Source organism: Lithobates pipiens, unplaced genomic scaffold, assembly GCF_037356315.1.
Source record: "Lithobates pipiens isolate NorthernLeopardFrog02 unplaced genomic scaffold, aLitPip1_a1.2 Scaffold_13, whole genome shotgun sequence".
Lineage (NCBI taxonomy): Eukaryota > Metazoa > Chordata > Amphibia > Anura > Ranidae > Lithobates > Lithobates pipiens.
The window spans coordinates 458,850,280-458,862,625 of NW_027507718.1; the positions used below are offsets into that span (position 1 = coordinate 458,850,280).

The 12,346-nt window shown below is 39.2% G+C and overlaps 1 protein-coding gene across 1 annotated transcript in view; it reads left to right on the forward strand.

Annotated features, from left to right (window-relative positions):
- The window catches only part of STK32B (serine/threonine kinase 32B), a 339,672-nt gene extending 327,577 nt beyond the window's left edge, over window positions 1-12,095 (forward strand). The window contains exon 12 of the mRNA XM_077477798.1: window positions 5,075-12,095. Within this exon, the coding sequence (XP_077333924.1) occupies window positions 5,075-5,219 (145 nt within the window). The 3' untranslated portion in view covers window positions 5,220-12,095. The remainder of the gene's footprint in view (window positions 1-5,074) is intronic.
- The last annotated feature ends 251 nt before the right edge of the window (window positions 12,096-12,346 follow it).

Below are 12,346 nucleotides of genomic sequence, written 5' to 3' on the forward strand. Positions count from 1 at the left end.
GCAGGAATGAGCCCTGCTGCAAAGCATTGCATCAAAAATTATAATTACATGCCCCTGTTAAACAGGTGCTGAAAATTGCGCCTTAGGCACTGGTGCCACGACACTGCAACCTCTCCCAGATACTCTAGTTGGAGTGCAGGAATGAGCCCTGCTGCAAAGCATTGCATCAAAAACTCTAATTCCATGCCCCTGTTAAGCAGGGGCTGAAAAATTGGACCTTAGCCACTGGTGGCGTCACCCAAAACTAAAAATGTTCTTCCTAACTATCAGCCTGTATTACAGAACACCAGCAATAAGGGGTATCTTCAGGTGTATACTGTGTTGGAGGCACACAACACCCAATTTAACTGCTGCAGATGCCTGTATTACAGAACACCAGCAATAAGGGGTATCTTCAGGTGTATTCTGTGCTGGAGGCACACAACACCTATTTTAACTGCTGCAGATGCCTGTATTACCAAACACCAGAAATAAGGGGTATCTTCAGGTGTAACCCATGCTGGAGGCACACAACACCCACTTTAACTGCTGCAGATGCCTATATTACAGAACACCAGCAATAAAGGGTATCTTCAGGTGTATACTGTGCTGGAAGCACACAACACCCACTGTAACTCCTGCAGATGCCTGTATTACAGAACACCAGTAATAAAGGGTAGCTTCAGGTGTATACTGTGCTGGAAGCACACAAGACCCACTTTAACAACACTAGGTTCACAAGAAAAGAACACACTGTCCCTACCTATCCTGCTCTCTCCCTGAAAGCCACAACACACTACACAAGGCCGTCGTGCTGGCGGCCTTATATAGTGTGGGGCATGTACTATACCCCCTGAGCTATAATTGGCCACAGGCATCCTGCCTGTGGCCAATTATGGCTCTCCTTGCTGCCGGCACTGTGATTGGCCAAGCATGCAGGGTCACAGTGTATGCTTGGCCAATCATCAACCAGCAATGCACTGCGATGGCGCAGTGCATTGTGGGCCGTGAGCACCACACTAAAATGGCACGAACAGCCCATAAAGTTCGGAATTAGCCGAACGGGTGAACAGCCGATATTTGAGTCGAACATGCGTTCGACTCGAACACCAAGCTCATCCCTAACCCGAATGTCCCGCAAGCTCAATGCCCGGGTGTGAAACCACCCATTGTAGTGAAAGGGGATGCAGTTTGCAGGCACTTTACAGGCGCTATTTCTAGCACTAAAATGCCTGAAAACTACCTTAGTGTGAAAGGGGTCTTATGCCCTATACACACTATCCGATTTTCTGCCGATTTTTTCCTTCAGGTTTACCAAAACCATGTAGTACAAGAGCCTGCCTGATTGCATACAAATTGAAACTCCTAATGTTTGAACTCATATTATATGGTTTTGGTAAATCTGAAGGAAAAACTCGGCAGAAAAACTGAGCTTAATGCCCTGTACACACGGTCAGACTTTCCCACGGAAAATGTGAGATCGGATCTTGTTGTTAGAAAATCCAATCGTGTGTGGGCTCCATCAGACTTTTTCCGTCAAAATTTCTGTCACACAGTTTGAGAGCAGGATCTAAAATTTTCCGACAGCAAAATCCGATCGTTTAAATTCCAATCGTGTGTGGACAATTCCGACGGATAAAGTCTGTCATCCTGGTACCACAGGGATATGCTGACGATGCAAGCTGAGCTATGAATGAGCATCTAAGTTTATATGCTTCTAAAGACTGCAAGCAGAGAAGGTAGGTGTATTTCATTACAGAACAGACATTGCATGTCTCTTTTGCGATAATAACTTGCCCGCTTACAATCTTTTGTAAAATCACTTAAGTTCTGCTTTAAATATTCTGCGCGCAAGTTCAAAACTAATGAGGTGTTCAGTAACCTCCAGGGTCCACATGACTACAATATAATGTAATTCAAAGGTAATAATAGACCTCTATTTAAAAATCCTAATAAAAGTCTTATCACCCATAGTGCCTACAGGGCAGGCAGCTCTAATTCTTACTGGGGGTTATTTACTAAAGGAAAATCCACTTTGCACTGCAAGTGCTCTTGGAAGTAAAGTCGCTGTAGATCCGAGGGGGACATGCAAGGAAAATAAAAAGCAGCATTTTAGCTTGCACATGATTGGATGATAAAATAATCAGAGCTTCCACTCATTTCAGATCTACCCATTAGATTTAGAGCGACTGCACTTCCAAGTGCACTTTCAGTGCAAAGTGGATTTGCCTTTCGTAAATAACCCCCACTGTGTCCAGTTAGTCGCAGGCCATTGGCCCTCCATGCCTCACTACATTTATACCCCACTGATCGTGTTTATGCCCGCAAAATCAAAGGGCGGCCCACTTCCCATCGCAAAGTCATCCGTCATGCACATGGTGTGCAGAAGCAATAATGTAACCATGCAGGTCGTTTTTAATATGTCTCTATTTAGAGCTAGCAGATAGCCTGAACCAATCTCTACTTTGTTTATGATTTAGAACACCAATACTAAATTGAAGCATAAAACAGAATCAAATTAAAGCAAAATGAACTGTAGGATCAAAATGGCACAGAAAAGTATCAGAGGATCGTTGCTTAAAGCGGAGCTCCACCCAAATTCCTACTCCTATGCCTATGGGATTATCTTGTTCTCTAATCGCTGGATATCCCCCTTACCTTGCAGCTGTCATCTTGTCTTTTTTTAAATCTCCTGCTCCTGGAGATTCTGAAAAGGGGCGGTGCTGCTGCTGATATGGGCGGGGCTTCAGCGGCAGGTCAGCTCTTCCTGTCGGCCGCACTGGCTCCTGGGATCGTTTTTTTCAATTTCCCAGGAGTCTGTGCGGCGCCCAGGCGCCAGATCAGAGATTATACGGGCAGTGCATGCTGGGACATTAGCAGCACAGTGTCCTGGAAGACAATGCCTGTGGGCTTCACATGCCCACAGGCAAAATGGAAAACGTCAGGAGACGTTTTTATAAAGCCTTTATAATACCGAAAAACGGCAGCAAGACACTTAGCGCAAATAAAAAAGTAAGTAACATAATTAGAAAACATAATTCTTACAATTAACCAGAAAAAAAAAAACGGCGATGAAACCCCGCTTTAAAGAGTTTGTTAACCCACATTGTGTACTTTATATAATATGCTCTGCCTTATAATGATATGTCCCCCTGTGCGTGTGTTGTATTAAAAAAAAGCGCTGATCATCGGTCACGTGACGCACTGCATCTCTCCTCTCTGTGTCTGACAGATGCAGCGAGGGGGGCCGAGATTCCCCCGCTGACGTCAGTCTGGAGGGGAGGAGAAGAGGAGAGAGTCGGAGAGAGCTGGCACGTCACGTGACTGCTGATCAGTGTTCACAGATAAGGTGTATATGGCTTTTTTTTTTATACAACACATACACAGGGGGACATATCATTAAAAGGCAGAGCGAATTACCGTATATAAAGTATGTGATATTATTACAGCAGCAGCAGGGGGGCAGGAGCGGATCCTAACACAGTATCCAACATGCAGGAAAGGGAGGGGAAGGAGGTCACAAGAGCAGAGAGGAGAGACGGCAGGGCTGCAGATGATGGAGGCATGCAAACTGGCCATGGTGTTAGGGCTCAGAAGCCATGATTACCGTGATCAGTTTACCGGGGGGAGGGGAGAAACTGGTAGGATCAGCCAGGTTTTTTAGGTTTTACAGGGGTCTTAATAACACAGGACAAGCACTGTGTCATATAACATGCTTTAAATGAGCAGGATCCAAGATTGCCATTTTCTCTTACCTATATGATCATAATTAAAATGATATATGATAGGAAAATTGTTTTCTCACTATATGACATACAGGCTGTGTAATTTTAATGCCAGGAAAAGGCCCACATAGCCTTTTCACTTGGTGAACCCAGTCTTTTTCAGCAGTTCACAGATAGCCACTAATCTAGCTGATCCATGAAACTGATGCTTTAGAAGTGAATAACAGTAAGCTATCTTAGTTGAACGCACTTCTTCCTATCTGCATGAACCTCTGCAGATTGTACAAATCATTACTGCCAGTTGCAGAATAAAATGATTCTTATGATAGACTGCAGTTAGCATAACACGCGCATATTTAAGCAAATCATTGAATCATGACTTACCTGTAAAGTACTTGATCCAAGGCAAAAATCATACTTTGATTCAGTCATTTCTATTCATAAAAGGGATTTATTTATTACAGAAAATGTAAAACCTCAAGTTGTATATTTCTCAATATTAAAGTAGACAATGTGCTATCAACATAACCAGTATTCCCAATTCAACTTGAAAAAGCTGTTAAAATCTTTTTAACAAAAACCTACCTGTATAATTATATAATTATTAGTATTGTATAGTCAAAGCTATGGTATTCCCAGTAGTAACCTATGGCTGTGAAAGTTGGACCATAAGGAAGGCTGAACGCCAAAGAATTGATGCTTTTGAACTATGGTGTTGGAGAAGATTCTTGAACGTCCCTTGGATAGCAAGAAGATCAAACCAGTCAATCTTGAAGGAAATTAACCCTGAATTTTCACTGGAAGGACAGATCCTGAAGCTGAAACACGAATACCTTGGCCACCTGATACGAAAAGAGGACTCATTGGAAAAGACCCTGATGCTGGGAAACATGGAAGGAAAAAGGAGACGGTGACAACAGAAAACAAGGTGGATAGATAGCATCATTAAAATTAAGTTAAGCATGCTCCAGGAGCCAGTGGAGGACAGAAAAACCTGGTGGTCCATGAGGTCACGACAAAACGACTGAACAGCAACCTGTATAATTATTTCCCAGCTTTAAGTGTATGCTATTCTTCCCAGTATGTGAGCCAAGTACTGGCTGTTTGCCTTTTGGTGGCCTGTGTAAAACTGTATACATTATCCAGATCTGTGTCTCTAAAATATTCAGCAGTCTGTGTATTCTGATCTTTCCTGTTCTGCAGTAATGAAAATAAGCTACAAAAACTGTTGCTCTTGCTTGGCTCACAATGTATTGGCTACAGTTGATAAATACCCGATTACCTGATTAACATACATATTTTTATATTCATTTTGAAAAGAAATATGCTGATTATGCTGATGTAACTTATTTATGTTACCTCTTGTCTAGGCTGAAACACCAACCAGAGCAAGATGGACAAGCTTCCAGCACAGACAGCAGAGCACACAGCCAGCAACACATAAAGTCTCAAGATGGACACACAACAAATAACAACATCTTGGCACATGGCTGCACAAGAGGCTGTAGCAGCTAGTTGACAGATTACAATATACAGACAGTTAAGGAGCCCGTATGCATGCCTTCACTCAGAAACATGGACTGCTCTTCAAAATGTGAATTATTACCAAGTATTTAGGCACAACTCTTAAATGAGTTTGCTTATGGGTGGCACTAAGATTCCTTCTTTAAAATAAGAACTCCAAATGTCAAACCGTAACAAACATAAAAGTCAAAACTTTCATGTGTCCTGGGATAAAACTTGAACTTATACTAATTTATTTTTTAACATTTCTGAATACTAAGGCAGTGCTTATGCAGAAATTGAAGCATCTATATTATTTTTATGCAAAGAAAGCTCCAATATCCAGTTTCTGTAAAAAAAAAAAAAAAAAAAGAACTTTGGGTATTTGGCTTTATATTTGTTCAAAAACCAGAGTGTAGCCTCCTTTTCTCTGTTATTATAAAATATTTTAGGCTAAAGATGGCTCATCGGAGGCTAAAGTGTTCTCTAGTGGGGTTACCGGATAAGAAATCAAGTGGAATTTAGGTGTATTGGATCTTTATAGAAAATTTCTTAAAGCAAATCTGTGGGTTCATGTTGCCCTATAAAGTAGCTCCAGGTCTGTAGCAGACAGCTTCTGGTCTATGCTCTCATCTGCAAATTATTTTCAAAGCACCCTAGATTAACTAGAACCCATTTTAGGTGTAAATGGCTTCAAGAGCCAGCATGGTTATACTCTTGCACCCTGAGCTTTTGTATTTGCCCAGCAAACCAGCCATCACATTGGTGCCTATAGGAAAGCACAAAGTGTTAGAAAACGGCAAGCCAGTACGTGGCCATATCAGCAAATGACACCCCTTCCCTGAACCCAGGAACCACAAGAATTGATGTAGAAAAAATAATTAGTTCAACCTAAAGTTTAGGTATGGATATTTTTGCCTAGGTACGTCCAGCTTGGAATAATGTAAGTATGTATGTGCTATACCTAGCCAATCCCCATGGCAGCTGAAAATCACTGCAATTTGCACTGCTACTACAGTGATTGCCACAAGTCTATGGGTTCCATGCTAAGCGGCTATCTTACTGCTTACTGAATACAGGGAGTTGCTCATCATTCAGAGAACACTTTGCATTGTCTCAATGAATGCAAAGTGTTATTTGATTGTACAAGGTGGAGAATGAGACTTTACCACCTTACCTCTCCACCTCATCCAGTCTTAGAAATGTTTTTAAAAAAATGCAAAAATTTGGAGGCTGGGTGAAAGTTTTAGTGCAGCAAACCATTTTTAATAGTTAAATAATACCTTTTATGTAAAGGTCTATACAATAGACCAAAAAGGACAACAAAGGATGAAAGAAGGACATGCAGATTGGGTTGCAAAAGAAAGTCCACATGATAGAGAGTTGGGAGCCATGGATTCCTGTAAAAAACCTGGAGGCATCTGCATTCAGAACCAGGGGCAATTTATTCAAGTGAGAGGGACCCACAGTTTTGCTTTAGGATGATCACTGTGTAGATTTCTTCTACAGTATCTTAAAAGAAGCCTGTTGTCATTATTCTGTTCCACATTAAATAATATATAACATTAATTCCATTGTGAAGCACAAATAAGACTGACACAGAACGTCAACTCATCTACTTGAACAAATTAATTTAGACTAATAAGGGCAGCAATGTTTAATTTGCCTGACAAGCCGTCATAGCACAGTCTGTCAGTAACAGCGTGTGTATGTTGATGGCATTGTTATCACACTCCTAGTCACAGGCAAGCAAGGAAACAGGATGACGGCTGAATTCCAAGCAGGCTAGATCTAGACACACTAAGCTTTAACTAATATTTGTTAGATAAGAAGTATTGAGGTTGCTCACAGGCAGGAGCATTGCTTCTGATTAATGAGCAGTGATAATGATCTTCCTCAGAGGTTACAGGTGCAAATTATTTCACTGGGAGATTTTTTTTACTTTTTATAGAGCAGAGGAAAGGATCAAAGTACCGTGTATGCACCACTGCCAAGGTTGGATGAGTATTGTAGTGGGTCATGACATTAATTCAAGGAAAAACATTTGTGTTCCTGCCTAACTTATTCAGTAAATATATATTCAGTAAATATCTGCCCATATTTATCCATTGGAAATCATTTTTTAGGGGCTGGGTCAATAAGCTTTCATGTACTTCAAGCAGATCTTGCATTCCCCTACAGGTATGCTAAAGCATGTTACACACAGGCCAGAAAGAGGTCAACTACAGGTGAAATACACCTGTCAATGAATTCTGAATGATTCCATGATTTAAGTGCCTCAAACTGATGCCATCAACAAAGGCCCCTAGATTTTTCATAATGGACATATGTGGTGCCTGTAGATAATATGAGAATTTATTTAAAACACAATGATACAGTAGTCAGGCTATATCTAATGAGGGACTTATGTCTGAGACTTACCACTCTAGGTGGATTTTCCCCCCAGAGACTCTTCATCATGCCACCCTGGACACACAGAAGAAATGGTAACGGCATGACATCATTATGTAGTGCCATACTGTGCAAAATTTAGGAAAAAATATAGACATTGTAAGGAGGAAATATTTTGCTCTATAAAACAAAGTATTCTTTTGTGAGAGCTTAGTTCTACACTTAGTACTTGTTGCCAATAATAAGTAGAGCCCAATCCTCACAATGGTTTGTTTGCTAAACTTATCAAAAGTCTCATGAAATGAGCATATAATGTACAGGGGGAATTTTGGGTAGGGCTTGCCAAAAGAGTAATGGATGCCTTTACTTTAAATAATAGTCAAAATTGTCCTAGAAACCTACCTGGGTTTTACAAACAAGTAAGCCTTCTGTAATTAATACTTACCAGCAAAGCCAAGAATTTATTTTACCTAGCAACAACATACAAATAAATGTTCTTGTGTTTTGGGATGCCACCTTCTATACTTCCTTCTGTTGTATGACACGGGCACTGTGATGTATGTTAAAGTCTTAATTTTTCAGAGCTCCTCCGTTTGTGCCCTCTCAAACCTACATAACTTTTGTCTTATCTTGGCTAGTCCAGTAACAATCTCATTCCTGTGTGATTAATAAGATACTGGCAGGGATTATATGGATTTCTCAAGAACTCTCAATGTGCTTTTAATAGATGGCTCTTTTATTAGCTCATTCGGTGTCTGATAAAACTTTAAAGTTGTTTCATATAAAACCATTCCAGGATTAATTCTTTTGAAGGACAGTTTTTGTCTCCTCCATTTTGCAGCTGTGCCATATAAAAGTATTGGACTGTAGAAATGCCACATTGTGAGATATACACAGTACATACTGTATCATTGTTCTGTACTTAGTGTTGTTAAGTCTACATGGAGTCACACATTTGCGAGTTTGGCTCCTTTTATGTATAATCTTAAGCGTGTGTCTTTATGTATGTATATAAATCACCAAAACCACCTATCCTGCACTTTGGATATTATCTTCTGTTCATTTACAATGACAGCTTAGGAACGGATACTGTGACAATGGACATTGGTAAAGGTTATTTTTAATACAGTGTCCTCACTTTCTAAAAGTAATATTGAGCCTCAAGTAGGAAGCACTGTGTTGCCTGTAGAAGCCAGATTGTCATTTTCATTTTGTAATTTGTACATTAACTATGATTTCAGCAGTGAAGGAACCAGAATCACAGCAGGTGCAGCTGGAGCGGGGCACCCCACACCAAAGGGGAACTAACCATAGTTTCCTAACCACGGAGCCCCCAAGTCCTTTTACAGTCCCATTTTGTACATATACTTAATCAATGAGTATGAAACCTGATATGCTGGATCCTCCACTGCAGGAATCTACAGGGTCAATGCGGTGATGTGTCCCTTTCTTGCTTGCTTGTTCATAGGACATCAGATCACAAGATCAAATGTAAGGGATATCTTACTGCACTAGATATATTTTGAAAAGGAAAAAAGAGGTTCTTTGGTATGAAATTTGCCCCAGGGTTCCTACCTCTGTAGGTACACCCCTGAAAGGGGAATTGGCTTTGTTGCCAAAGGCAATGTTTTACTGATTATCAAAGGGCATACATAGTTTATTTTTTACATAAGTGGCTCATTATTTTTTTCTAGGGAAAATGTGTTAAGGAAGGACATACTAAGAAATAACTACAGTGAATATAACTAAATGTAAACACGGTGATCAACCCTAAATTGAAAATCTGTCGTAAAAAAGTGCAGCGCTGCGATATTTCAGTCATAAATTGACACATTTAAACAATATTTCATAAATACATGAATTTCAAAATGTCATAGATACAGTATGTGGCCTTGTTATATTAGGCTATTAATAACAATCCCAAAACAATCCATAAAGTGCAACACATGTCCAAAAAATTTGGAATCATTCACTGAAGGCATATTCACAAGTGATAATACACTCTATATGAAGGTATACTCTCAAGTGGTAATATTCTCTAGAAAGTGACAAAAAGTGCTTCCATGCATAAAAGTGCCTCCAGTGCATTCCCCTTAACCAATATGCACTCACCAGAATGCCATTAGTAAACAGCATACAGGCATACCCCACTTTTAAGTACACAATGTGGTTTATTTACTAAAGCTGGAAAGTGCAAAATCAGGCTCCCTTCTGCATAGAAACCAATGAGCTTCTAACCCCAGCTTGTTCAATTAAGCTTTGGTAATAAAACCTGGAAGCTCATTGGTTTCTTTGCAGAAGGGAGTCTGATTTTGCACTTTCCAGCTTTAGTAAATAAACCCTTAAAATACTTAAAAGTGGGGTATGCCTGTATCATCAGAACAACCTTTTGAGGATTCCCTACTACACTATGAGTCAGCGCTATTTTGTTGTAGTCCTCTGGGCACCTCCATTTTGCTGTATACCAATCTTCTCTATCTTATGTGTTTTTTTGTTTGTTTTGTTTTTTGGATGTACATCCGTCATTTTAAATTGTTTATCAGTATTTTACATTAAACTACTACACAATGAACTTCTCCTCGGTCTCTATTTGGTGAGCACCCTTCTGATCAGGTTTGATGTGAGGAATTATTGACTCTGTGGAAGAGCCACCAGATGATTGTGGGGAACCCTTAAAAAGGCTATTCTGATGTTATGCCATGGCGGCTGGTTGCTGGGAATCCACAAAAGGTTGTTCAGATGATATGTCGTTTACCAATGGCATTCTGGTGAGTGCATATTGGTGAAAGGAACTGCACCAGAGGCACTTTTATGCATGAAAGCACTTTTTGTCACTTTGTATAGTGTATTATAAATTGAGAATATTCCTATAGAGTGTATTATCACTTGTGAATTTTCCTTTCAGTTAATGATTTCAAATTTTTTTGGACATGTGTTGTACTTTATGGATTGTTTTGGGATGGTTATTAATAACCTATTATGACAAGGTCACATACTGTATTTATGAGATTTTGTTTTGTATGTGGAACTTTATGATTGAAATACTGTAGCGCTGTACTTTTTACAACAGATATGTCTTTCTTATGAGTAAAAGGGACATATTAAAAATGTTCTTCAGAAAACACGTAAGCTCTTTTCACTTGTGCATAGAGAGGGGCTGTTCAGTGATCTGTAGCCCTTAATTCATAAAGTTCAACAAGAGGGACAATAATGCCCTGTACACATGGTCGGACTTTCCGATGGAAAAAGTGCGATCGGATTGTGGTGTTGGAAAATCAAATCGTGTGTGGGCTCCATCGGACTTTTTCCGTCTGAATTTCCGACACATAAAGTTTGAGAGCTGGATCTAAAATTTTCCGACAACAAAATCCGATTGTTTAAATTCCGATCATGTGTAGACAATTCCGAGGGACAAATTGCCATGCATGCTCAAAATAAATTATGAAATGAAAGCTATTGGCTGATGGCCCGTTTATAGTCCCGTCGTATGTGTTGTACATTACCGTGTTCAGAACGATCGGATTTTCTAACAACTTTGTGCGACTGTGTGTATGCAAGACAAGTTTGGGCCAAAATCCGTCTGAAAAAATCAGACGGATTTTGTTGTCGGAAAGTCCGACCGTGTGTACAGGGCATAAGCCTTGGCTCTTATCTGGAATCGGGCACGTTGAAACCTGCCAGAGACAATGATTTCATTATACAAATATCTGTGATATCCCTTAAAACCAACTAACATCCTTATATTTCAACCGTGTATTTTTGACCAGTGCTCAGTTTATAATATTAACTTTTTACTTGCAATTCGCATTCCCAATGAATGATCATGTCTTAGGAAGTGTTTATAACAGATAATAGGGAATACATAAATATATAGATTTTGCCCCATGATCCTTGGGTAGCTCTAATAAAGCAAATGTGTTGGCCACAGCGATTAGATACCAACAGTAATTCTTTTAAATGCCAGAATGAAAACTTACATCTGATTGGTCACTACAAGCAACACTTTATCTTCCTATTTTCTCCACTTCTTATTGGAGAGGCCTACTATGTTTACGCTTGTTATGTGTTTACCGTATTTTGATATGTGATGTCACCCACCTGTCAAATATTGTTTTAATTGTTCCAAATTTTTAAATAACTTTAGATTTCTCAATAGAGGCACTAATTTCTTTACAAGCTTTTCTATATTTATTGTATCATTTTGTATCTTTATTTTATATAAAATATTTTTTATTTATATACAAAAGCTATTTTTTAATTATTTCACCATTTATTATTTGTATCATCATTTCATAAAAGTATTTTGTTTTCATTTTTTCATCACAGTAGACTGCCCATGTAATAATAATAATAATAATAATGTGTTGTAGTATATTAAAGCATGCTTTTTATTTAGCCAGAACATAAGTGATCCATGTATAATTCTGTACAAAAGAAAAGCACAATGCACAAAACACGATTTCAAAGTTTTGGTCAAATAAACTGTTTATTGCTCAACATTTGTACTTAGTTTGTCATTCTGTTTACATGTACTAAATTAAGTCTTGCATTTGTTGAGATCCCAGCAATCTGTGAGTTAGAATGGCAAATAATTTGCCATGGTCACCATTTGATGTCCAAGAATATTATATATAAAATAGGATGCAAAAGATTTTGATCAACCTAATATATGCACAACTGGTCCTATGTCACTTTCGTATAGCTTAGCGAGATTTTAAAATAACATGCAGGGTATGCTTTAAATTCTG